This window comes from Gallus gallus, chromosome 19, assembly GCF_016699485.2.
Source record: "Gallus gallus isolate bGalGal1 chromosome 19, bGalGal1.mat.broiler.GRCg7b, whole genome shotgun sequence".
NCBI classification, from domain to species: Eukaryota; Metazoa; Chordata; class Aves; order Galliformes; family Phasianidae; genus Gallus; species Gallus gallus.
This window is the reverse complement of record NC_052550.1, coordinates 9,679,071-9,707,009: the sequence shown is the minus strand read 5'-3', so window position 1 is coordinate 9,707,009 and position 27,939 is coordinate 9,679,071. Positions and strand designations below refer to the sequence as shown.

The window sequence follows — 27,939 nt, the reverse complement described above, 5'->3', positions numbered from 1 at the left end:
TTTAGCCTGCTGATTTCAGTGTTCAGAGCACCTCTCTGACTGATCAGAACTTTATTGGTGAGTAGAATGGTTATTCCCCTACTACTAGCATGACTGAATTAGGAAGATACTAACATGGTCACAGCTGTTTTACAGTCATTTAAGGAGCACAGTGTAAAGGTAAATAGAAATCCAAATTCTGCACCCAATAGATGTAGTACAACCAGCAAAACCTTATGCAGTTATATGCTGCTGAGTATGGTAATTTCTTATTGATTAAATACTGATTTTTTTAAGAGAGATTTGTGAATTGAGAAATTTAAGGAATGGAGAGCAAATCCCTGCCCTGTATAATTTATTCATTATCCTCAGCTACTTCATAAGCAAAAATGAAGGTTTTACAACTTACATAATACCAAGGATTTATATACTATGAATGTCAGCATAAGAAATAACATGAATGAAAATCCAGGACAAAACAGGAACAGAAAATCCAAGAAAAGAATCATAAACTCATCTAACAAAGGCACTTTGATAAAAACAGATTGTATAACAAACTGAACCCTTTACCAACTGACTGTATTGTGTCATGTGTGATTTTTTTTAATTTACTACTTAACAATTTTTTTCTTATTTATGTCTCATAGAGGTCACAGATCATAATGGTATAACTTTGATCTGTAGAAGTCTGTAACACTCTTAAGAACCCTATGTTCATAGAGAATGCTTGTTAAAAGAAATACTGAGATAAACCTTGTCTTTATGTATTAGTCTACAATTATAGAATTGCTTGGGTGAAAAAAGCTACCTACCATATGTGAGCTTTCGCTCAATTCCTTATCCACAGCTATCAGACATAGTATGGGTGAGACGTGAGAGTATGTCATTATGTACTTTGGAAATCATCTTAACTGAAATGGTCACTCCACCAAATTAAGACATTCTTAACTCTGAGGATTTCTTTCTTTTCAATAAAAAGTGAGAGGAGGAAATAACATTGAAATTTTCATCTCGTGCTGGTTATAGGGCTGTTTGGAAGTGCTTTGTCTTAATGGGTAGTGTTGTAAAGGTGCAGAAAATTCCCCTTTACAGTCCCTCCTGCCAAGTCTCAGAGGACTAAGCTAAAACTAGTCATTGTAAACACAAGATGAGGCAAGAACAGGCTATAAGTATTATTTCTGTCACTCAGGAATATTTTTAGTCTTGTGAACAGCTCCGTTTGCTTTGATGGCTGTCGTCCAAATAGCCTTTATTGCAATGGTTATATGAAACATTTGGACTATGTTAAATGTCTTTTATATCCTATCCTTTTGTGAATAGGGACAAAAATTGTTACAGATAATAAGAGCACCTGCTAATTGATTTGTAACATTCCTGTAATGTTTTTATTAGGACTGTTTATTATATATTAAACCCAATGGCTTAGCCCAGTTCATAATTCAGTCTGTAACTTTTTAGAATTGGACCTTACTGTATATCAGCACAGATTCTTCCACACATTTGTTTTTTTAAAGTGACTTTTCTAACTCAAAAGTTGGTGTTCTCCCTTCTGAATTCAACTTCAAATGTGGTCCTTCCTGTCAGTGTGTTCATGAGTTGTGTGAATAAGCAGTGCATTTGTTTGCATTCAAAAAAGAAACTAAATAGCCCCAACCTGGAACTGTTAAAGAAGGTGGGGTGGGAAAAGCAGCACGGTCGGAGTACCCGCATCTTTTGTGTTACAATACCTGGTTCAGTTTGGGCCTCAGTACAAGAAAGAGGCTGCTAAGTGAGTGAATTCAGTGGAGGAATACTAAGATGTTTAGGGACTGGGGGATGTGCCTCATGAGAAGAAGCTGAAGGGACTGGGCTTGTACCGCCTGGGGGAGAGAAGGCCCGGGGACTTGGTAGCAGCTTCTGGTACCTCTGGGGGAATGGAGCCATGCTCTTAACAGCAGTGTGTAGCAGCAGGATGAAAAGCAATGAGCAGAAACTGAGAAAAGAACATTAGACTGGTTATAAGGTACAGCTTCTTCCCTGAGAGGACATGGTTGGACTAGCTGATCTTAGTGTTCTTTTCCAACTGTAATGATTCTGTGACAGTCTAGCAGTGAAGTAGGTTGCATGGCGATATTGTCCAGTCTTGTTCCTTGGAAGTTTTTGAGACCAGCCTGGACTGAGCCCTAAGCCTCCTTCTCTGACCTGGTTGTCAACCCTGCTTTGGGAAGGGTTTCTTCTTTTTGGAAGAGCTGCTGAGGTGCCTTTCAAGCTTAATTTTCCTGTAACCCTACCTAAATTCCTGTAGCTGTTAGGAATCACATGGAGGTTGTATCACAGTCCATGTAGATTGGGGGAAAAAAAAAATCATTTCTGGTAAATGTTAGTGTGTCAAACTAAACTTATCCAAAGGAATCTACATGGTTTGAAAAAAGTGTACATTACACTGCACAGGCATTCTGTGAACATGGGCTGTCAAAATCTGAAAGCTGAGGCTGTACATTGCTGATCTCAGGTCCCTTTTCCAAATTTGAAATTTTCCCAAACGTTGCTTTGTTTCAGAAGGCTAATCTGTGGACTTAGAGATAGCACGAAACCACAGCTAGGGTGGATACAAAACGTAGGTAATTAATGTGGTTGGGAGAATGAGATTTAGCTTTCTAGATGTGGGAAATGTTCCCGTGGTGTTTTCCTTCCTGGTCTACCCATACTTTTAATCTCTTATCAAACAGATAAGCAGGCAGAGACAGTATCAACACAGAAATATTACACAGTTTTTGAGAAAAGTTTCCTGCTGGAATTTTAGAAACCAAGTAGGGAGAGAGAAAAATACCAGAGATTGGGTAGAAGTATGACTTGATAGAAAGATATAGTGGTCCAACCTCCATGATAACATAGAATTATAACCCTAATGTTTTATAGAATGGCTAAATCAACCTCCAAAACTATATCATTCTCTATTCAACTTCACAGTAGATTTTTGAGTAGTTTCTGTGAAAGTGCACTGTTGTCATTATATTTCTAGTGTATTTCCATGAGAAATACTACAGCAGCTGACTGTGTTTTTTTGCTATGAGATATATATATATATATATATATGAAGTATATATCTTAATGATATTTTAATGTATTTGGATAAAAAAGAGCACAGAATTGCAGAATGTAGTCATGGTACGTAAAAGTAGCCCCTGTTATTTCCTGGGCTGAATTTTAGCTTGACTTCCATTTTGTTTTATGTATTTTTAACATTCTGAAGTGCTCGTTCTTAGTTTTGGCACAGGTGCTTACAGATTTAATTTGTGAAAAATAGTACTCAAGTCTCTTATATTGTTTGACCTTGATGAGAAGTTTTGTATCCTTCCAAGATCAGTCAGTGGTCTGTTACTTCAGACCATGCTATCACTACATAAGAGCACATTTGTTATTCTGTAGCTCACTGTTAGTTCTTGAGGAAAAAATACATTTTTGCACGTGGTAGTTTTCATGTCGCATTTCTTTACAGCTATGACAAACATGAGTTGCAGTACCAGCGGCAAGAAACCTAGTTCTGTGCATTTCCTCCATCCACGTGCCAGCTTTCCTTTATGTTCCCAAGATTGAAGTGTTCAATAGGCTAAATATAATGGAATTATGTCATGGAATGTAGGGCACAGAGCCCTGCAGACAGCCGCACACGGTCTACCAGTCCACTGCTAGGTGCTGTTTCACTTTTTTACTTTAAATCTGCTAGTAACTGGCCTCTACTGCTGCAATTCTGAGTCAGACAGTATTTTTTGGAAGATGCGTCAGCTTGAGACAACGTGCACTCAGGCACAGAGAAATGTGATTATTGGTTGCCTGATTGCTTTTGCCCTCCTTTACTTCCTTGTTACTTATGTCCACACCCAGGAATTTTTTGCAAAAATGGCCAGTTAAGGGATTTTATGATATTACTGCATTTCTGAACGTGGCCTGTCTCTTACAATTTGTAGGCAGGAAGGGATGGGTTTACTGGCATAGTTTTTCTAGCTTTCATTTTCACTCTGATGTTAACATTATGAAATTTTCCACTTTGCCCCATCATTGTTTGCCTAGACTGGGAGGTGGCAAATGAAACCTTACACTTTTAACCCTAAAACTGCTTTTTAATACACCTTAAATGTGCATAAAGTAAGAAGTGTCTAAACAGTAGATTTGGGATCCTGCTTGTGTGAAGTGTCTAGACCTGAGTCTGTGATTCCAGTTTTAATAGAAAGTTCTTATCCTCACTTTATAATGTACATTTCAAAATAACAAAGAAGCTAGTGAAAAAGATGCTACAGCTAATGGTGAATATGTTAACATTCTTTGAAATCGTGGATGGTCCTTAACGATACAGTGAGCAAACAAATTACTAAACGGAAGAAATGGTTTTGCTGTGTTTCAAATTTTGAGGGTGTATTCAAGCCACATGAATTCTGTCTGGGAAATGAAAATGCAAACAGGTGGAACAGAAGATGATTGTCATGCTTGGGAGCACCTTTTGAGCAATAGCGTTACTGATTGTGTGTTTCTTTGTCAGAAGCTAGTGCTGCAAGGAAGCTCCCAATGAAAACAGTGCATCTATTGAGACTGCAAAGCACGGAGGCAGAAAAGAATTGGTGAGGAGCTCTGTTGCATAGATCTTCATGTTAAGACTGTCTGAAAATTGGCTGCTGTGGACCTTTTTTTTTTTTTTTGTGGTTGAGGGTGAGATGTCATAAAGAATGTGTTTTAAGAATGGCTCTTACATTTTTTCACCTTCTAAATTAAATGCAGCAAATCAATCAGTTTGAAGTCTTATATTTTGATAAAAAATAAGCTCTTCTTCCATGTCTCCACTAGGCAGTTGAAGAAGAGTGTGAGGAAGTAGAAATTTCTAGCCCATGTTATTTTGTAATTCTCTGTGTGGGACATACACTTGTCGCTGTTTCCGTTTCTATCCTGTAGTGAAAAGATTCTTTCACCATATTTTACCCAGAAGAGCTTTAAGGCCAATGACACTTTAGCATACCCAAGTGAGATTAGCGAGCAGTGAGAAATAAGACCAATAGAAAAGATGGGACTCCTGTAACTTTTGAGGAGTTTTCATCATACAGCTCTCGGTTGTGTCACAGGCTTTCTCTTCAATTTCTGGTACATTTGGTATGTAGTGTGGGAGATTGGGAAGAGGTTTTATTTCTTTATTTATTGACAATAAACATTTTTGAATCAGAAGCCTGAAATTGCTAGCAAGTGGACTTGTAGACACTTTCCCAGGGTGATCTGACACCCAGTCAGTGGCACAAATCCTCACCATTGTTGTTTACATATTTATTTACCTCTGAGCTTACAAAGGAATAAGCGCTTTCTTGTGGCTCAGTGTCAGGCTGTACCACGCATGGGATACTGCACATAGAGAATCTGCTTCTCTTCGGAGATTTTTTTTAAGCATGTAACACATAGTGAGGTGTTGCCAGGGAATTGATGCCTTTTGTGTAGTGAAGTGACAGCAAACTGGAAAGCATGAATAGCTAACGAAGAAAAAGGAACTTTAGCCTAGAAAAGAAACAGGAATTGAATTGTTGAAATGTTCTTAATGAGTCAAATGATTTAAATCATTTTACCACAAAGGAACATAATGAGCGTTTTACTCAAGAGCATGAGTCCATTTCCATAGTGCAAATAGTATTTCATGATCTGACTCTCTTTTAACTGATCACCTTAATCTTTGGTATCTCATCTCAAGTAATTAGGCAGGGTTCTTTTGCTGTGAGTTTTGCTCCTTGCACTGACTTGCACTTTTCTGGTGGTTCAAAAATACCTTGGTTACAGCTGATCCTGCCAACAGGGTAGTCTAGATGGACTAGATGATCTTAAAGTTTCCATCCAACCCAAACCTTTCTATGATTCTGTAGGTGGAACATTTAAAGTCTTAGATCTTCTGACATGACAAGTGTTCAGAGATGGCTGCAGTGTTACATTTCTAGTTTGTGATGTTGTATGGAATGTTTCTGAAAGATCAGCCTGGGGATGTCTCAAGTAGATTAGATAGGCAAGAGAAATTAGAAGAAAATTTCTAGTGATTTAGGAACAGTTAGAACAATGGAAAATCATGTCTCTTGGGATACATGAAGTTAATAAAATAAGCTCATTATCATCAGCTTTGCCTGAGTGTAGTAAACCTTTTAGGACTTACGTTTGTCTGATTTCTGAGGAGCAACCATATAAATATATGCTTGTTACAAATAAGCTTGTTACTTAAATGTTTTTAAGAATACAGCTTCTTGAGTTGATATTGCAGTCAAAATATGTGACTTGATTTTGAATGAAATTGCAGAAAGTCTGTTGTTGAAGCTACAGACCACAGTTTTGTTTCTGTTTGCAGAAACAAGACAAAATTTGACTCAAAATTACTGCGTGCTTAGAATGCTATTGAATAGGTCAAACATTCTGCTCTGAAAGGGCACCTCTTTCATCAAAGTTAATACAAGAAGAGCAAGTACTTCTTGCATTTTGTTATGGTAGAGGCAGAAGTGGCAATAAAACAAAATCTGTGAAATTGGTTTTCTGATGAAGGAACATTGCAGACACCATGGAATGTTTGTGGAAGGAGGGCACTGTGAGCTTGTTTTGCTAATCTCTGGCTCCACCTAAGAAATGTGTGGTGAGATTGTTGTTGTTGATTTTGTTGAGTAAAAGGTCCTGTTTGAAAAACTGGTGAATAAACAGTTCCCTGAATGGCTATATGTACTGCCAGTCCTATAAACAGTGCTCATGAGGAAAGATGTTTCTCCTCTTCTGGTAATTCTAAATGTGACTTTTCTTTCCAAATCCCTACGTAGCCTTTCTTTGTTTTCAGCAGTCTCCAATCAAGGAGAAGTAGGGAGGGTGTATAATAAAATCTTAAAAATTGAATTCATTTAAATATCTACTAAGGTGCATCCTTTTTTCAGTACTATGTTAAGATTCTCTATGCTCTGTAGAAAAGAGGTAAGATTTAATAAAAAATGAAAGAATCCAAGCAATTTTTTAAATCCTGACAAAACAGCAAATGCTAAGATTAGTGTAACCTTGTTTTTTCATTTCTGAACTTTTCTTACATTTAGGACACTTTCAATTTGACCATTGAGAGACACGTTTATTAAAAAAAAAAGTGAACATTCATGAGCAGTGAAGGCAAAGAACACAAGCATGATACAGTCAAGCAGATGAATGATCAAACTATAGAAAACTCAGGTCTCTGTTTCAAGAGATTATTCTTTTGCAGCCCTGAATGTCTTACAAATACAGGTGTATTCATGCATGAACCCGTGTACATGTAACCTCATCTGTGAGTGCCTTACACAAGCACTTAATATTCACTTCTAAATAGCAAACTGAGACAGAGAGAAAAAAAATACCTTGCCCAAGCTTGCCCAGTAGAAAAGTGGCAGATGAAAAGACAAACTGTTTCCTTGTTTCTTGTATAGCCTTGTGCCGGATTTTTGCACACACTTGATCAGTACTTGTAAATCTTTCCATCATTATCATTGTTATTTGAAAACATCTAAAAAGTTGTATAACATAGTGTTATTCAGTTATACATAATACTCATGAAGAAACAACTCAGGATAAAGTCCTTGAGACTTTGGTACTGACATACCACAGCGTTTCTGAGCCAGCAGCTCCCTAACAGCACTATGTTCTGTATGCCATTGTCAGCTCCCAGTTTGTGCCTTTTAGAACTCAAGAGGAAACCTAGCTTTGTACTGTATTTATATCCACATTTTGTCTAAAATCAGCTCAGTAGTTCCACCTTCATCATCTGTCTGTCCTGGTGTTTACGTATACAACATTATGTGAATAGTTTATACGTTCAGGGAGTTGCAGTTTCCTTCCAAGTTAACATGTTGGTAGAGCACAAAAGGGCAAACCTCACAGGCAGCGATGACTGCAATATGGAGACTTGTAGAGGAAAGAATTCTACAAATGCTCTATTGAGAAAAGTGCATTAAAATTATACTAAAAATAAGGAAACAATATATTGCCAAGCATTAAGACAGGTTAGAATACCTGTCTTAAGTTATAAGTGTTCATTTAAATGCTTTACTGGTCAATTTCCTGAAGGTCTGTGATTCTGTAAAATTACTCTAAATTCTTTATGGAAGTCGCAGGCTTAGTCCTACAGCCCCTAGCTGAACATATAGGAGAGCAGCCACCCAGGGTACAATCAACGTGAGTTCCTCCAGGGTATATTTTTTCCATTTTAACGTTGCCTGCAGAGTTCACTAAGAAGAGTGAGCACAGTTTCCTGTGTTATACTGCATGTACGATAGAGAACTGTAGGAGTCAGAATTGCAGCATGCTGTGCGTGAGGAAAGGGGTACTTGTAAGACAGCAATTAGTCACAGCTCTGTCACTAAATATTATGTAAGGCAGTGGCAGCACATCGGCTATGTGCCCTCCCATTCTCAAAGAGAGTGTGGGAATTTTAGGGATTCCCCCTTTGATCACTGTCCATTTGTAGTCTCAATCTCCTGTTTTGCATACATAGCTCTGGGGTATATAAAATGCTTTGGCCTCACAGGAGGGATGCAGAGCAGGAGAGACTGAAAGAAAGCAGCTTTCACAGAGAAGACTCTCTCCTAGCAGATTTGGGAACAACTCTCACAAAAACACGGTAAGAGCACGGTGTCTCATTGCTCTATTGGCTTTTCATTTGCTGCAGCTTGCAAAGTGAAGTAATTGTATAACAAACTATTTTTTTTCCTTATTAGAAGCAAAGTATTGGAATTGGTCTCCACTTCTGTTTCCAGGCTATCCTACTACTCTGAAAACTTCATCCCCCAACCAGCTGTCTTTAAAGGTTTGTGAGTGTAATGGATAATACCATAAATGTTCTTTGAACAGCTCTGTTGTGAAAGCAAAAAATGCAAGCAAGTTATTATACTAATTGCCAATGAATGGAAAATAGGAGCATCTATTTACTGTCTTTCCTTATCTCCCTCTTTTCTGTCTTTCTTGTCTCTCTTGTTTTCTCTGGCTAATGCTTTTTCTTTCACTCTCTTTACTGCTCTCTTTGTCTTTTTTTCTCTTTTTTTCTTAGTTCTCTTTTTTCTTTTTTTTTTTGTCATATTTTGTTTATTTTTTTCTTCTCTCCATTTCTGCGTGCTTTAAAATGATGCACAACAATATAATTTATAATAACATACAGGCGCAATGCAGCTTTTTTTATTGCAGTATACTGATCTAGATTTGTTCCTATTTTGTAACTGTACTTCAATGCTTACTGCACACTATGTATTTTACTTGGGTTAACAGTCAAGTTCTAGCACCTTTCAGTTTCTGCACGGATAGCTGCATTCATTTCTTTTCCTGTGTGATTTTACAGCAGACAGCATCCTGGGAGCCTAAAATGTGACTGTTACGAACCATATACAAACTCTGTGACTAATTCTGCTTTACCAAGCAATTTTCTGCTTTGCTCTTTTTTTTTTTTCCTGACACACCTTCACTGGCCCAGAAGTCTCCTTTACAGACAGAAATTGGCAGAAAATCTGTGTTATGGTGAATAAAAATAAACTGCTTACATTCTTATATAAATGCTAGATTTTACATTAAAATATGTGCCATATATATATCTTACAAAATACAGAATTCAGCATCTTAGAATTCCATTTGGTTCAGGCAACTGAATGTACTGCAAAATGCTTTGATTTATTTTAAAAACATTTTTTTTCTGATGATAATCATTGTATGAATAACACAGCAAAATTTTACATTGTTTTTCCTTGCAAAGATACAGTAATATGAATTAGAACAACATTTAATGACACATTACAAACTTTTGAAAAACAAAGAACATTTCAAGGTGTGTCTTTCAGAGACGTTAAGCATGGATATGTTGGCTATTTTAGACTGTTATTTACCTAGTAATAGAGTAAAACTTGTTTGTGGCATTACTAAAAGTAACAGTTCTCCTCGTCAGTGTGTCATTACTGTAAGCATCAAGTAATTTTTCATTTTTGAATGCTGAAAGTTAATTAGATCAAATTCGTTAGTCTGCAGAGTTTCTGCCTCCTCTTAAGGGAGTTACCTTCTTAGTCAAAAACTGACCTTGTGGTTTTTTTTCTTTCCTCAGAAGCGTTCCCACATCACACAAAACAAGATTTCAGCACTGTGAAGTAAAAGCATAAATAAAGTGTACAAAATGCTGTGCCCATGGCAGTTTGCATTCAAACCTCATGCTGTTAAGAACCAGTCCTCTGAAGAGAAGGATATCAATAATAACGTGGAGAAAGATGTGAAGGTCCACAGGTAAGATCATTGTCCTGTAATAGTTTTGTGGTTTTGCTTTTGTTTGGAAAGGAAAGATACTGGGTAGCAGGGGGCTGTGTTGTGTGCTTCCACTGCAGTAACTTTAACAAAAGAGCAGTTGCCCCAGAGGGCATTGGGTGGTGTTGATTTAGTAAGGTCGTGTTTGTTTACTGAGGTACATTTAAGCTTTTGTATACATCACTGAGGAAATAAATCATTGTAGTTTAACTGTCATGATTCTAAATTTATCTGGTATGCTGTAGTGGTTACATGTATGCTAGGGCTTTGGAGGTGTTTGAGTACTATAAAAACATAGAAGTAAAAACTAAGCATGTTACTTTCTACTGAATTGTCTTTTTCTCTTTTAAAGCTTTGTGAAAGATGATGCCAAATTACACAGTCTAAGCAAGAAGCAGATGAAGATGTCACCTATAATCACTTCAGCAGAGGTCAGTGATGGAGAGGGGTCTGTTTCTAGCTTCACTGATACTGACAGTTCACACAGGTTGTGCTTACTGCTCAGAATCTTTCAGAGTTCTCATGCAAGGAGTAACTGTGGTTATAAGAGCTTAGGGGTGCTGTGAAATCCTTAGATGAAAGCTCTTTTCTGAATGAAAAGGTGCTTTGGTAAGTCTTGATGCCAGGTACCTGGTCCAGTAGGACTGGAGTGCCAAATTCCTTTATTCCTTTGAAACCCTAGCTTTGTTCTTTCTCTAATTTTGTCTGATTTGCTTTTTTTTCCTGAGACTATGACTCTGAAATTACAAAGCTGTTTGTAGTGGCAGATACTATTTGGTTAGTACAAAAATGCTTTTGGCTGTTTCATATCAAACTGTCAATCAGGTCAGTAGTTTTGTGCTCAAATGAATAAACACTCATGGTGAAGATCACTTTTCAGTCTTTGCCTTTAAATTGTAGTATTCTGTGGTGAAATAAAAATAAAATTGAAGCATTATGACATTGAATATGTGTGAAGACGGTGTGTATTTTTATCTTTTCTATGGCCAGAAACACCCACAAAATGGTATCAAAGCTTCTAACCAAATATCAAGATGTCCTAGACATGTAAAAGTAAGGAACATGGAAAATGGATCCAGCCTTCTAGACACATTACACCTGACAGCAAAGGAGGTAAGACAGAAACCTAAGCAGTAATTTTTCTGAACTTTCTGAAGATCTGTAGTGCAACATTGCTTTTTAAAATTTTATTATTTTTCAGGTTATCAATTGTCGGACCAGAGCTTGCCAAGGAGCACTCATGACCCCAAAGGGCCTGGTGAGAAGCACTAGAGATGGGCCAGTTCCTCCAGCAGAGCTTCTACCTCAAGCAGTAGACTTTGTCAAGCAGTACTACAGTTCATTCAAAGAGTAAGCTAACTGTATCTTCATTTTTTGAATTTTTTGAGTTACTGCACTTCATATGCTGCTTCTGCAATCCTAGGTCTAGAGAATACTACCATGGACTCTTTCAGTGCATTTCTCAGCCCTATCCCTTCAGTGTGTGTTGCATTATAGTATACTAGAATAAGCAGGTTATTCAGGGCTCTTCCAGAATGTGACTTTCTGTTTTCTTAACATTGGATGTTAATGGGATTATCTCCTACTCAGATTAGTCTTAGACATGTGGGTAATGCTTGTAGTTTGTGCTGTTCCAAGCATCTTTTCTCTGTGTTCTTTTATTGTCTGTCTTGCTTCTCAAGGCTTTGGGCAAAGAGTGGAAGGACAGTTGATACCACAGAGCTTCTCAACCTTGCTCTGTGCTATCATCAACATAAGATTACTGAGCATGCTGAGAGCGATGCTCTAGCTTCAGAATTGGTTTGTTTTTACAAAAATAGAGATGGTGCAGAGAGATCTTGCTGCAGGAAAAGCTGGAAGAGCTGCCTAAGGTCCAAGAATTTGCAATGACAAAGTTTTCAAGTGACAAGCTTTTGGTGACAATTCAGCATTTGCATATTTCACTATAAAATATTATCAGGCTTTCAAAGGGACTCAGCCACATAATGGCTTCTTCTTTAGAGACTTTGAACTCTTCTACAAAGCTTTATTCCAGCAGAATCTCTCAGAAAATCCCTGTTTTACATACAGACTGTGGTTACTTGCCAGAGTATTACATTTGCACATCTCTGTGCCGGTGGTATTTGATCACATTGATTTACACTGTCTTACGTGCTTGCCCTTGATCTTTCATCTTGTTGAAAATGTGGAAACTCTCAGACAGTGCAGGCTATTTTCATTCTGTCTGTAGACCAACAAAACAATTTTTGTCTGTGCTGTGATAAATATTTCCTAATGTTTTGACTTCATTTTCTATTATCAAACTAAAAAAAATTTAATTTCCTTAAAATAATTGCTCAGCACTTCCTTTTTTTGTGTGTCAAAATCTTACTTACTTTGCTCAGAAGACCTCTGTCCCTGTGAAAGTAATTGAACTTTGGGAGAACAGTCAGTGTATTCCCACACTGGGCTGAAGCTGGTCTGTTCTCTAAGTTCTATTTGATTGTGTTTTGACAGTTTTTACCTAACTAGTCTGTAAAATCCAAATTTAAACTGAAAATTTGCACAGAAAAACTTGCCATCAATGAATATTTGCATTGGATGGTGAAAGGACAGTGTTACTAGTTCAGTTTCTATTGTGGTGGTTTCTTCATGAGGCTAGTAAGCTGTCATTTGTACTCAGTAAGGCCAATTCCTAAATTAAGAAGCCACGAAAAAGTCACTTGATCAGACCTCAGTTAGAATCCTATGTATGTAGATCATCCCTTTACCTGGAATACCCGCTGCTTTGGATAAAAAAATTTCAGACCCTAGGCTGTTGCAGTAAATAATAGCTATACTTTTGGGACACAAGTGTGGTACAATAGAGAGGGTGTAGGGAGCAGATGATGGTGACTTCTCACATGGTGGAATTGCTCATTTTTTGAGGTAATGAATGCTTTCATAAATGATAAAGTATTTTGGCCCATTTCACACCCAAATAGTGCAGACACATGAGGACAGATTTCTCAGTGTATATCAAACTTCCACTATCTGAAGCAGTATAGATACCAATCCCCTCCTTGGAAACGGGCTCTCCTTGCATAACACTACATAAAATCAGCAATGCAGATGGAGGTCTCTTGCAAAAGGATGCTTTGCCATTGAAAACTTGATGTTTTCAGCAGTGTCTGAGCTCTTCTTGACCCAGAACAAAAGAGGCATCTGCAATTCAGATCAGTTGTAAGTAATAACATTTTCATTGTTTCTTTTCATGGCTGTTTCCTGTTCAACAGATTAAAAATAGAAGAGCACCTGGCCCGACTAGAAACAGTGACCAAAGAGATAGAAACAACAGGAACCTACCATCTGACAAAGGATGAACTGATCTTTGCTGCCAAACAGGCCTGGAGGAATGCTCCAAGATGTATTGGGAGAATCCAGTGGTCCAATCTACAGGTAACTTATGACTCTAAAAGCTATAGGCTGAATAGCTGTCTGCTGCATATTGGTAAAATGTGCCAATTGCTTCAACTGAGGACTGTCCTTCCTGTACATGTCATAAAATCAATATTTTCTTGTACTCTCTGCTCCATAGTTGAAGGAAAACTAATATAGGATTGGTTACAAGTTAAGAACCAATTAAGTTATGGAAGCAAGTCTATCTCTTGGGCCCCAGAGGATTGTTAAATGTGAAAATAAAAGAACGGTAAAAATAAACCTATCCTATTGGAACTAGAAGTGAATTGAGAAATACTGATTTCCTATCCTTAACTGTGTTAGAAAAATAACGTGCTTCTATTACTCTTTCAAAATCTTGTTTTCTTTACCTTTTTGGGGGAAACATACAGGTATTTGATGCACGTGATTGTAAAACAGCCAAGGAAATGTTTGAATATATCTGTCGCCATATTCAGTATGCCACAAACAATGGAAATATAAGGTAGGTCTCTTTTATTTCATTTGAATTTTAAATAACAAAAATTCCATCTAGATCTGGATTCAGAACTCCACAATAGACCTGATGTGATCTATCTAAATATTTTGACAACTTGTCTCTGCTTTTAATTCTTCTGACACTTATGTGTTCCTCTCACGTTCACCATCAACCATTTTGAAAGTTTTTAACATTTGTGGCTAATGTTGCAAAAAGATTTCATAATTCCTGGGGAAATAAATGATCTGAAGACTTGGGGAGGTGGGTGGAAAGAATGAATGATTTTATTCTTAATAATGTTTATTTTAGAAATATAAAATAATTGCTGCCAGTAACAATTTGTGTCTTAATAATCAGAATGTGTTTGATGTGCTGCTGTGATGTAATTGGGTTTGATCATTTCTCTGAGCAGATCAGCCATCACCATTTTCCCTCAGAGGACTGATGGGAAACATGATTTCCGTGTTTGGAACAGCCAGCTCATCCGATATGCTGGATATCAAATGCCAGATGGGTCTGTCATAGGAGACCCTGCAAGTGTGGAGTTCACAAAGGTATAGTTCCAAATACAGAATCACAACTGTTTTCTGTCTTGCTTAACTCACCCAGGTTTCTTTTTTTCTTTTTTTTTTTTTTTGCAGTCTGGGAGGGAACTTTCTATTTCCTGCCCCACAGATCCTAGTTTCAGGCTGAAGCAATAATTTCTTCCTATCCAGTGAAATACTCCCCTCCATCTCAGAACAGAGAGAGCTAAAACTCCTGTTAAGTCGGGGACATAATCTGTACTTAAATGGCATTTCTTGGTCTTGTTTGAGTGGGAAGACAACCTTTAGCACTGAGAATTTACCTCAGAGGGTTAACAGAGGGGAGAACTTCAAAAATGAAATTCACTTTCTTTTCTTACAGTTGTGCATTGAGCTTGGGTGGAAGCCGAAATATGGCCGCTTTGATGTAGTTCCACTCATTCTCCAAGCAAACGGCCAAGATCCAGAAATATTTGAATACCCGCCAGAGATTATCCTTGAAGTGCCAATGGAGCATCCAAAGTAAGCCATGTTTAGCTAATAGCATTTTTGCCTCTGCCTCACCTTGGCAGGTGCTTAGCCTGTGCTTGTGGCAGTCATTTTATGAGTTCTTTGTTAGGATGGAATTATGGTAAATTGTCCTAAAAGACAAAGTGCCTGTTAGAACAGTAAAATGAGATTTATATTAACAAAGTCAATGGTGGTTCTGTTGGAAATTTTTTTAATATTCTCCATTTCAACCAGGTTTAGAATTAGAAAACGAACAAACAAAAAAACCCAAAAGACAAACAAAAACAACATAGTTTCTTATGCCAATGGAATACACATGTAAAATATGGTTGCACTCACAACAAAATGTTTATTGCTTTTTTTTTTCCTTTATTTTTTGCTTCATCTTTGCTTTGGAAGTGGGCTGCAGATTGCAGAACTTTGTCCTACTGTTCCTCAATTTTCTTAGCAGGCCATTCCCAGTTACCACACTGTATGTGGAAACTTTGCTACAAGCTTTTGCAAATTGTTTCATGGTTGGTCTCCCTAGAGATAGTGCTCTTTCACTTCCTGGGCTTTTCTGGTTGTTGACTAAGTGAGGAATACATAAAGTAACAAATTAAATGTTTATTTAACAGATATGAGTGGTTTAAGGAGTTGGATCTGAAGTGGTATGCTCTGCCTGCTGTTGCCAACATGCTCCTTGAGGTGGGAGGTCTGGAATTTACTGCGTGTCCTTTCAACGGCTGGTACATGGGAACAGAGATTGGAGTGCGAGACTTCTGTGATGTACAGCGGTACAATATCCTGAAGGTAATCTCCTGAAATGAAAGATTTTGTGACTGAGAATGGTTTTGAATGAGAATGGGTGAAACATTTCTGAAAAAGAGATGGTGTCAGCCTTTACACCTGCAAAAAAATACATAAAACGTGATGTCTTAAAGGGTATTTTTCCCCACTTTTAACGTGAGTACTGCTGATTCAGGAATTTTGATCTTTGACTGCAAATATCTCAGAGATGTATTTGTTATTTGTTCCAGTCTGCTGCTGACGAGGCAATGGAGTCCTGGGCATTAGGTGCAGGTATTGGGCTCCTTGCCTCTGCAAATTAATAGTGATGTCTTAGAACTAGATGCTGCCATTCACTAACCATTTGGTCGAGCAGAGCCCCCTTCCTTTCTCCAAACCAGAATAGCCTCATGATACCTCTAATACCAAATATGTGCAGCTGTCACTTTCCCCAGCATAAGATTGACCTTTCTCCATTCTTGAAGATTTTTATCTGCATATTAACGTGATGAGGTGGAGAAATCATGATGTGTACACATAGCACAGTAAACTTGCTTTTCCCTTTTCTCTCTTTTTTCCACTTATAGGAGGTTGGAAGAAGAATGGGACTGGAAACCAACAAACTTGCATCATTGTGGAAGGACCGAGCTGTTGTAGAGATAAATGTGGCTGTGCTTCATAGCTTCCAGGTAAGTCAGTGAGTCTGGTATCTGGAAACACTTTGAATACTGTGTTTTTTCTTTTCACTTCCAACAGCTTTATACACATATAGTGCCAGTGGGCCAACACTCAGTGTACAGGAGGTTACCAGTATAATTCCAATGGTGCTACTATTTGTCTGTGTCTGGGAAAGCAGAGGAATGTAAATGCCCTGTTGTTGCCAGAAAAAAAAACCCTTGGATAGAGGGAAAAGGAAGAAAGAAAAGAAAAGGAAGTCAGAGGCAAGATTGTTCATCTTTTTAGCCCAGATGTCTAAGTGTCAAAATCTACATAAAGCCGTGGAATTCATGTATTTCATTCACAATTACAGTCTCTTTAAGATATCGTGACATTGTGAAAGATGGGTAAAAATGAAACATTGGCTTTTTAGCATGCATTCTCAATGCTGGGAAGGTAAAATGCTGATGTTAAAAATAAATTTAAAAGGACTTAATAAACATTCTTAGTCAGAGGTCCACCTACATCTTCATTTTATGTTTGTTAGTAGTATTTCCCAGCACCGTATAAATTCCTTGGAATATTAAGCAAGCAAAAAGATTACTTTAACTACGGAATGGACTCTTTTATATATATTTCTCTTTTTGCAATTATTCTAGAAACAAAATGTTACTATAATGGATCATCACTCAGCTGCTGAGTCCTTCATGAAATACATGCAGAATGAGTACCGTGTGCGAGGAGGCTGCCCAGCTGATTGGGTGTGGATTGTACCTCCTATGTCGGGGAGCATAACTCCCGTGTTCCACCAGGAGATGTTGAACTATGTCCTCACTCCCTTCTTTTACTACCAGGTACACATTGTCAAAAAAAATAAAGATTCTAGCAGACAACTTCAGCAGTGCAGATGATAATATGAGATACAGAAAAGTCTGAATGAAAAGCCCCTGTTATTCATACTGTTCTTAGTCTTGGTACATACAAATCAAAGTTTACTGGATAAATTCATAAAAGAGCAGGCAATTTCTCTTATACTGTGCAAGATAATTTTAGTTCTGTTGAATTCCTAGGCTATAAATAAAATGCAATTTAGTGCTGTAGGAACTGATCAGTGTTTGTACAGGCAGCAAATCACAGATGTAGATCCTGTTAAATCTGTCCCTTTCAACTGTACACAAATTGTGTATTTGTTGTTTTGCATTACTTATCTGAAACTTAGCTTTTTTTAAATTAAGGTGGATGCATGGAAAACACACATCTGGCATGATGAGACCCGTAGGCCAAAGAAAAGAGAAATAAAGTTGAGCATTTTGGCCAAGTAAGTTGTTCAAATACACATCAAGATTTTGTTGAAGTATTCTATTTTTCTGATGCTTCTCTTACACATTTTTTTAGTAATTATTACAGTAGGGATGACCTGATTTGTTTGAACTATAGACTTGCATGTACACATCTAGGTAATGCTCATATCTAATGTTCTTATTCAGGGCTTTCTGTATTGTATTGCTTCTTAACAATCTTCCAAGGAAAAGCCATGCTCAAAATGAGCCTTATCTAGGAAACTGTTTGTGCATTTCTACACAGCTATATTCAAAATGATACATGATGTGCTTTTTTTTTTTTTTCTCAGGGCTGTACTCTTTGCGTCATTACTCCTGCAAAAAACAATGGCAGCCAGGCCCAAGGTGACTGTGATCTATGCAACCGAGACTGGGAAATCAGAAACATTAGCCAACAGTCTGTGCAGTTTGTTTAGCTGTGCCTTCAACACTAAGGTAAGGAAATATAGGTCACTTAAACTAAATGGAAGATGAAGTTTGCATAGTTTTATTAGCTTCTGCGAGATTTTACGTTCTCTAAGCCTGTGTTTTGTATGTCCACTAAATGTAAGTTAGACCTTAGATTTTGACTTTTTTCTTACAGAATAATGCCTTGTAAATTTGGTCAATGGTCATCTGACAATCAGAGAGATCTAATACTAGTTTTTATGTCTCCTAGCAGTTTCTCATGAGCTTTATTTCTTCCAGATTCTGTGCATGGATGAGTACAACATCAGTGACTTGGAAAAAGAAACACTTCTTTTAGTGGTTACTAGCACTTTTGGAAATGGAGATTCTCCAAATAATGGAAAGGTACTATTTGCCTCAGAAGCACATATACAACTCAACTCAAAGACTGCTGAGATGAGCACTTCAGAGTTCTCTCTGGTGACCAGTGATAGGACCTGAGGGAACAGCATGAAGCTGCTTCAGGGGAAGTTAAGACTGAGAAATAGGAGAGGGTTCTTTACCAAGCGGGTAATTGGGCACTGGACCAGGCTACTTAGGGAAGTGGCCATGGCACCAAGATGCTGGAGTTATAGACATGTTTATGCAACACTCTTAGATGTATGGTTTAATTTTTAAGTAGTCTTTTGTGGAGCCAGGAATTGGACTTGATGATTCTTTTGGGTCCCTTTCATCTCAGGGTATTGTGTTTCAAAGACAACCTTTCATTTCTCATGTACATGAATAGGGTATAGATCAGAGTTGCACTTCTCTTTTAAATCAAAGTGTATTTTTCTAACATTAAATGTTTTATGGATTTTTATACAGACGTTGAAGAACTCCTTGCTCACCCTGAAATTACTGAGAAAAAATATTAGGTAAAAATAATTTGTTATTTTGTTTACATATGATGAATCCTTTTGTATTTCATTCATCATAACATAGTGGTCTTATTTGTATCTCCTTCTGCAGATACGCTGTGTTTGGTTTGGGGTCCACCATGTATCCTGAGTTCTGTGCCTTTGCTCATGCCATTGACCAGAAACTGTCCCAACTGGGGGCTTTGCAGCTCACTCCAGTGGGTGAAGGAGATGAACTCAATGGTCAAGAAGAAGCCTTTCGCACATGGGCAGTCACTGCATTCAAGGTGACTATATAAGTATCTAGGTTATGTGTTAGTTAATTCATTCATTTCAATTATTTCGGTCTTTACTGGCATCCCAGAAAAATAGGGAATAATGAAGGGAAGTAGAGGTGGATTGTTATCTGACTTTTGAACTTCCCTTTCATCTGCTGCTTGTCTGAATTGAAGGGGAAACGGGATCCCTTTTCTGTAATTTCTTAGTATTCACATAAAGTTCCACAAAACCTTTTGGATAATGAGATGCCCTCTATAAGTGAGGACAGTAGCATCAGACCTTTTAATTTTGCTAAGTAGATCTTTTTTTCTTTTAAGCTAGATTGATGTAGAAGTGGAAGCATGCTGAAATCCTATAGAATTACTGAATTCAACAGATTCAATAAATCACAGCAGTCAGTGAAACTGAAATCTCTCCATAACCATAGCACCAGCAAATGAACAACAAACATATGACAACACTAAGAATATTTATTTTCCATGAATAGCTATAATTACTACTTTTTTTTTCTAGACTGCCTGTGATATTTTTGACATCCGTGGGAAAAACAGTATTCAGTTACCTGAGATATACACATCAGATGACAGCTGGAATCCTAAGAAACATAGGATAGTATATGACTCTCAAACAATGGACTTGACTAAAGGTATTTGCTCTGACTTTCTGCTTCCTCTATCAATTTCACTTCATATAGGTCTGGATTGGAAAGGTTGTCTATGTTGGCTACAGTCGTACTACAGCACTAGATGGTAGAATTCATGTGATGAAATAGTGGTCAAAGAAAAAAAGATATCATTTTGCACTGAATAAAGCACTACATCTTCCAGCACAAAAACATCAGAACACCAGAGCTGATATATGTTTTGACAATACCAGAAGAATTAGAGTTGAGATGCTTTTAGTTAGAGAAGCCATGAATAGAGGACACATGTCTGACGAGAAGTATACGGTGTTCTAGAGCAGGCATGGTTCAGTTCTTTTCTCTGTATTCTTGGAAGATCTATTAAACAAACCTAATGACAGAATTTTTCATTAGTCATGTCCTCTTTTCTCAACAGCACTGTCAGACATTCATGGAAAGAACGTAATTCCCATGAAGCTGAAATTCAGACAGAATCTTCAGAGTTTGAAATCCAGGTACGATAGCTCATTCCTTTGAATATTGCAGTATATTTTATTAAAATCTTAAAGAATTGAAATGTTTAGTTATGAACATCTCTTCCCTATGTTACTGAGAAATATATTCGAATTTTGTACCATCGTTAGTAGAAATAAATCATTATCACCAGACCACTACTAGTTAGGGACTTCGCTTCTGTTTAGATAGTAGCTGATTTCCCAGTGGAGTCTCTGACAGCAGAGGGAACTAAATAACTTGATGAATGTGGCCCTCTGATAGCTACTAAATGGTGGAAAGTCAGGTGTATGGTCACTTTCCTTTGCTTGATCTGCTACATGCCAGACAAATATTTACTTTATTTAGGGGGGGAAAAAAGAAAAGTTGAGGGTTGAAAGAGAGAGAGTTCAAGAAACTGCTATGGGTTGTACTACAAAGTAAGCTGAGACAAGACAACATAAAAATACACAAAGATAATAAGTGCACTAGCATCTGTCTTAGAAATAGCATCCATGAATGCCTCTTGAATATCCTCCAGGAAGTCTCTTTCATCCCTGTTCTAGATGCAGTCAGTCTTCTTATAGGATGTACTGTGAGCTGCTGTAATGTGTGAGCTATTCAGTCTTCAGTAGAGCTGCGCTTCCTGCTATTGGCTGACTGCAGGCATACTTGTTCTGTACTGGACAGATCAGGCAGCACTTCAGCATCTTATTTGTTTTTGTTGAAGTCCTTCACATCTCTATACTGTTTTTGTTTAACTCCCCATGCATTACTAAGCTGATCTGATAATTTGATAATGAACAGTAAGCCCTTGCCAACTGTCACTTCACATTTATGTCTTTTCGGTGTAATTTAAGGGAAATCCTGCCAACGTAATCATGACCTAACTGATCTCTTTTTTTCTATATCTAGTCGTGTTACCATTCTAGTTAAGCTTTCCTGTGAGACTAATCAGGAAGTGCACTACCTGCCTGGAGAACATATTGGGATTTCCCCAGGCAACCAGCCAGAATTAGTCCACGGCCTCATTGCACGTGTTAAGGATGCCCCTCCAGCTGATCAGACTATCAGACTTGAAACCTGTACTGAAGGCAAGTTGGTTCCCTTCACATTTAATAACAGAGGATATTTGATAGGTTTTCCTAAAATTCATGAAAATTTTTATAGGCTGAATTTGATTATATTATCCTCCTTTTAAGTTTCACTAGGATTTTGCTGATGCTTTTAGGTATTCTTCTAATTCTAGATTCTGTTTATATGTACTAAGGCAGTTCATAGTAACTTCACCAGTGTTATCTGATATTTTGGGCTGACGCTTTGTAATCCAGTTCCCAAATTGGCTATTGACTGCAATGAAATTAGTCTACAGTTTCCTTATTGTTGTTACATATCAACATCTTAAAATGGATTTACATGTCATGACCTTTTTTTTTTTTTTTTACATCTTAGTAGCTGCAGTCTGTGAAATCAGGGAACTCTGACTTAACACAGAAAGATCATTCCCATCATTCTTTTTGCTTAAAATATAGTGCTTTATTATAGTGTGGTTCTCTGCATCAAATTCTCTACTCACAAAAAGCTCACATTAACCTGTGGTCCAGACCTGTATGCAACCGATTCAGAAGTCATATTTTAAAAGACACTGAGTTTTGCAATGCACTACAGTTGTTAAATGCCTTGGGAATTGCCACATGATCTTCTACTTCCTTTGTTTCCAGGTGGCTATTGGGCAAGCGAGAAAAAGATTCCGGCTTGCACACTCTCACAGGCCTTGACATATTTACTTGATATCACTACCCCACCCACCCAACAACTGCTAAAAAAACTCTCCCAGCTGGTAACAGCGGAAGGAGACAAACAGAGACTGGAAGTTTTATGTCATGTAAGTATTAGAGCCGGAGTTACACTATAAGTGCTACATAATGTGTAATTCAATGCCCTTCCAAAGCAGAAGCTTTAGAAATGCTTGTAGTGATAGTGTTTGATTTCCATTCCGCTGTTACATATTCTGTGAGCGTGTAAAACCAACCACAGTGAGAGATAGTAAGGCTGGTCTTATGGCTTAACGTGTGTGTGGGAATCAAGAATATTCTTCAGATCTGGTATTTCCTGTGTGGTTGTGGGTGGGTCATTTTGCCTGCCTGTTTCTCTTGCCTGCCCTGTGGTGGTTTCTGATGAGATATAATTAAAAAATCTCAAGAGTTTGCAGAGGAGCTGTTAGGTATTTTTGACACAGACAAAACTTTGATACCAATAAAGTAGAAGCGATGTCACTTCAAGTAACCAAGGACTTACAGGTGTGGTAACTGCTTTGTTCTGCTGGGATCAGCAAGCACTCAGTAACTGTTCAGCAGGACCTGAGCCTACACAGTTTTGTGGATATGTCGTAGCCAGGGGGCTGAAAAACAGATTTTACTTCAGTTTCTGTATCCTCTCTGAGAGAACGTACATGTGACAAAAATGATAGTATTTCTGTTTCCAAAAATAGAACTACTTTTTCAGGAAACCCCAGTATTAGTCTAGAGATGGTTTTGAGAATTCTCTGCTGATTTGCAGTTTATTGCATATTTAATTGAATATAAAGTAGGAATCTTATTTTAAAAGTTACTTTTCAAACATCCTTGCTCTCCTAAACTCAACATGGCCTGGTAACATTGTATTGGTGGCTTTTGGCTTTTAGAGCACAGAAGAATACAATAAATGGAAGTTTTACAACAGCCCAAACATCCTGGAGGTCCTGGAAGAGTTTCCTTCTGCTGAAGTCTCAACAGCTTTCTTACTGACTCAGCTGCCACTTCTGAAACCCAGGTACTACTCTGTCAGTTCCTCCTGTGACATGACACCCAGAGAGATTCATCTGACCGTTGCAGTGGTAAACTACAGGACAAGAGGTAATTAATTGTTTGTTTTTATTTTTCTGTCTTAATTAAATGATATGTAGTCTGTGTTGTGGTTCAGAAAGATCTGTCTATGCTATATGGCATGAAAAGTATCGGTAACAGAAAGTTTGTGTTGTGATACATGCAGAATAGTACATAGCAGTACAGATGCTCATACTGTACCAGGATTTGTTAAAATACTGCATCATTGGTATATCCTTGTTTCATAAATGATTACTAGATCATTTATATCCTTGTTTATAAGCACGATTTTAAGTACAAACTATGTTTTTTAAAAGACAGCTTTGGAATATTTACAAATAATTTTCCTTTCCTCTGATTAGATGGACAAGGGCCATTGCACCATGGAGTCTGCAGCACGTGGCTGAACAAAATAGCTCTCAATGAAACAGTCCCGTGCTTTGTGCGCAGGTGAGTGTATGCCATAGGAAGAAGCCAAGGAAAATCACAGGATAAGAAACATTAGGCAAATACTCGCTGCATAATTCAGTGAAGCTTCTTTCCCTAGATGTCTCCTGAAGTTAATTCCTGTGAAATTTTCAGGAAACTAATGGAAATTGTATTGGATTCTAATGCAGGAAATGTTTCAGTACTTTTAGAAGTCTATTCAGACATGTTTTCTTAGTTTCTCCCAAGTGTTAACACCATACATACTATGGTGCACACGTGTTGGGGAAAAAGAGGGGGCAAAGGGTAGAGGTGATCACATACTGTTTTCTACCATGCATTTCAGCTGTACCTTGTAACCTCGGGTAAGTGCTGAAGCCAATCATTTCTTCTACAAAATCAGTGATGGTTACTCTCCTAAGTCACTGGGCACTTATCAATGTTTATTTTGTAAAAAAACTGGGGAGTCTGATTCTTCAGTCCTTCAAGATACATTCATCCTCACATAGAAAACATAATAAGAGAAGATTCAAGGCAGTAGACATGATCACTAGGTATCATTCTGTCAGCTTTCTAGGAATACTTTTATTCTGAGTTTTATTTTACCTAATTAACATATTTTTGCATGTTAGCGCTGATGGATTCCGGCTCCCAAAGGAGCCAGCCAAGCCGTGCATTCTTATTGGCCCAGGAACAGGAATTGCTCCATTCAGAAGTTTCTGGCAGCAGCGTCTCTATGACTTGGAAAAGAAAGGTACTTACAGGGACTGCCACTTGGGGGAGGTCAAAACTCATCCAGCTAGAAGACATCTGTAGTTCTCCAAAGAAAATCTCTTCAGGTGGAGATTTTGTTTGGAGAACTACAAAACAGGTGGAGACACTTCTTAACTTTAGTTAAGTAACCCATATAGAGATTTGTCATCACAGGACTGAATCAAACACTACATTGAAACAGCCCATAATTCCATTCCACGTGAGACCATTCTGGTGGTCTTGAGGTATTTGATCACTCAGAGGGAGTAGCCTATGTGTGTAAGTACTACATGTTCTGCATCTGCCCAGCTCTCACAAAGGGGCCACAATGAGGAGTGGAAATGCTTTGGCCTGTCTTTATCGTCCTGCTTGGGAAATGTGCTTCAATAGGTGATTCCACATAGTACTTTGAAGTATCAGGCAGGTTCAATCCTAATGCAGATGTAAACTCAGGAGCTGTCACTCATGCACACATAATCCTTAGAGTTTTAGCAAAAAAGACTAATTAGAAATACTGGTTACATTGCCCATCTAAGTTGATATGACAGGGCTCTCTCTGGGGGCGGTAGTATGAGGTGATAGGCCTTACTAGGAAAGCGAAAATAGCTGTCTGATGTTGGTTTCAGGGATCAAAGGTGGTGACATGATATTACTGTTTGGCTGCCGGCATCCAGATATGGATCATATCTACAAAGAAGAAGTTGAAGAAATGAAGAGGAAAGGAGTTCTGAAAGAAGTTTTTACAGCTTACTCCAGGCAACCTGGGCAGCCTAAAGTAAGGCTGGTTCTTTTGTTCTTTAAGAGTTGGCTCCTTTAGGAAAGGTCTCTCAAGTTAATGTTTGGGCACTGTTTAACAATTTTATTGAAAAACAAAACAAAGCAAAACAAAACTGTTAGCTTCAGTGCATTGTGAACAAGTGACAAAAGGTCCCATTCCTCCAAAACAAGGGAGCCTCCCACTGTTCACTTCTGAATGAGCACCATATATGTACGTATGTATTTTAAATCCTCACTGCCTTATTGATAGGTGTAGTAGACATACAATTAAACCTTTGAGTGCAGAACATCCTTTGAAATTAGAAGCTGGAACATTTTTGGAAACATTTTGCAGGATATAATTAGCCTGTGAGTTAGAGATGAGTTGGCTCTTGTCATTTGTCACCATTTCAGTACGCTTTGTATCTGTCTTGCCTCTCTAGCAAGTCAAGAATCTTTGGCAGTGGTAATTGGTTTTACATGAAAGTCTCTTAATGTACTCTAGTTTAATCAAGGACAAGTCCAGCCTTCAAATCTGGGACTTGTAGAGAGAGCATTTAAGGCATTTGTCCTCTCCTTTGCTGTCATGCAGCATATGGAATAGTTAGGATGTATTGAACCTTCCTGTGTAGGCCCACACTGAATTTAGAAAAGCCAATAGACAAAGTAGCATTGAAGAGACCTTTTCTAATGATATTTTTTTTCTGTTTCTAAGGTCTATGTTCAAGATATTCTTCAAAATGAGTTGGAAACCAAAGTGTGTAATATCTTGCATAAAGAGGAAGGGCATCTGTATGTCTGTGGAGATGTACGCATGGCCAGGGATGTTGCTCAGACTTTGAAGAGGATGCTTGTAAAAAAACTGAACCACACAGAGCAGCAGGCAGAAGAGTATTTCTTCCAGCTAAAGGTATCCTGTGATGTACACGGCATTCTTTCCATTCAGACAGCGCTCCAACACAGGTTTCAAAGTCACACTCCAGATCTTACACACTGCAATTAGCTTCTTTTCAGCAGCATGCTAAAGAAAAGTGCTTAACTGATTAGCCTAGTCTACTCAGCATGATTTAAAATGCATGGTTCCTGTTTGGCTAGGTTGTATGAATGACGTGTCATGCTCCTCTCTTACATACTACTGTTTTGCCTAGTGTCCCTCTTTTGATCCTGGGTATTAGCTTTGCAGTGTCTCCGGAGCATCAAAAGTTTGACATCTTATTGTATCAAAGTAGTAATGTGAGTTTAAGAAATTAATGGGGCAGTCACTGAAAACACAGTATCTGAGTATGGCTGGTTTTGTAGGACTGTTTTGTTAGCAGAACTTGTCTGGAGCTTGTGTGTCTGCAATTTGGTTCCTTTATTGGCTGCATGAAAGTCCTCCAATCACAGAATCAGTCATATGAATGCTTACTTAAATGTCACAGAAAGATTCATCTCTTGGGTTTTTGTTGTTTTCTTTTTCAGAGCCAAAAGCGATACCATGAAGACATATTTGGGGCTGTGTTCCCACATGAAGTCAAAAGAATATAAGAGATTTGCAACCCATTGGTCCAGGCATGAACAACAGACATTGGACGTGATATTTGCACATTTGTTGTTGCTATCAAAAATCAAGGGATCAAATCCTCTTCTTTACTCATGCTAAATGCTGCACATCTGATGGTAGGATTTGATTTCTAAGCTTTAGCCTTAAATAAGAAAAATATGAAATTTAACTTTTGTTGTTCTCAGACTTCTTTCAATAGATGAATTTAATATTTTAGATGCCAATTATTTTTTTAATTCTATCTAGATTAATATATATCCGTCATCTTTTGCAAGTACAAAACATGTAAAACCTAGTCACAAGGAAAATTTGAGGGTTTTTTTGCTATTAGTGACATTTTTTAGTTTTTTGCTATTGCTGGAAGTGATTATTTTGTTGTTTTTTAATGGACTATTTATCTGTTTGAGTTTATTTATATTATTGTTTTACTGTGCACATTATCTTCACTTCAAAGCAAGTAAGTGGATGGTTGTGACACTTGGAAATGTCCAGTTATTTGTTGTATCTGAAGGAACTCTTGCAAATGTGATAAAATACAACGGCTTATGAGTGGAAATACCTGCTGCATACACTTCAAATGTATACATGTGAGGAGGTAGCAGTTCTGATTTCTGCTCTATGTAGGTCAGGTACACCAAACTGAATTTTTGTTGTTACAGAGCCTGTAGCAATGAGGTTCAGAAAATTCAAAAGCACTTTGTATATTTGATTTCTATGCTCTGACTTCACTTGATTTGTTTGTAATAAAAGATACCTTTATATTAAGACAAACAGATTGGTGTAGTTTAAATGTACCTCTTTGTCCTATTATCTCCAGCCTGAAAAAAGTGCAGGTGGGTAGGTAGATGCAGGGAACTGCTAGAACACAGCCTGAACTGATGATTGAGCACCTGGTGGAGGGAGGGGTGGCTGACCCAGGAAGCACAGGTGCAAGCAATTCTCCTGCACTTCCCACCTGACCTGGAGGGGTCCATCC

General features: G+C 37.9%; 2 protein-coding genes across 13 annotated transcripts in view; both read left to right on the top strand.

Annotated features, from left to right (window-relative positions):
* Positions 1-8,355, top strand: part of LYRM9 (LYR motif containing 9) — a 43,541-nt gene extending 35,186 nt beyond the window's left edge. For all 12 annotated transcript variants that reach the window (XM_046902276.1, XM_040649986.2, XM_040649985.2 and 9 more), the window contains one exon: positions 6-8,355. The gene's annotated coding sequence lies outside the window, so the exon portion shown is untranslated. The remainder of the gene's footprint in view (positions 1-5) is intronic.
* Positions 8,356-8,509: 154 nt separating this feature from the next.
* Positions 8,510-27,734, top strand: NOS2 (nitric oxide synthase 2). The gene is made up of 28 exons (NM_204961.2): positions 8,510-8,593; positions 8,691-8,779; positions 10,055-10,230; positions 10,601-10,679; positions 11,239-11,361; positions 11,450-11,598; positions 13,503-13,665; positions 14,058-14,149; positions 14,556-14,697; positions 15,050-15,189; positions 15,795-15,969; positions 16,533-16,634; positions 17,262-17,456; positions 17,838-17,920; positions 18,233-18,377; positions 18,630-18,734; positions 19,197-19,246; positions 19,341-19,515; positions 20,021-20,153; positions 20,566-20,644; positions 21,537-21,715; positions 22,343-22,506; positions 23,305-23,515; positions 23,848-23,935; positions 24,544-24,665; positions 25,291-25,439; positions 26,136-26,330; positions 26,882-27,734. The coding sequence occupies exons 3-28, from the start codon at positions 10,124-10,126 to the stop codon at positions 26,945-26,947; spliced, it is 3,411 nt and encodes a 1,136-aa protein (NP_990292.2). The 5' UTR covers positions 8,510-8,593; positions 8,691-8,779; positions 10,055-10,123; the 3' UTR covers positions 26,948-27,734.
* The last annotated feature ends 205 nt before the right edge of the window (positions 27,735-27,939 follow it).

Coding starts and splice junctions, on each gene's coding strand:
- NOS2 (NM_204961.2), top strand. CDS start 10,124: ATGCTGTGCCCATGGCAGTTTGCATTCAAACCTCATGCTGTTAAGAAC. Junction 10,231..10,600: donor AAAGATGTGAAGGTCCACAG/GTAAGATCATTG, acceptor TCTCTTTTAAAG/CTTTGTGAAAGATGATGCCA. Junction 14,698..15,049: donor CAAGTGTGGAGTTCACAAAG/GTATAGTTCCAA, acceptor CTTTTCTTACAG/TTGTGCATTGAGCTTGGGTG.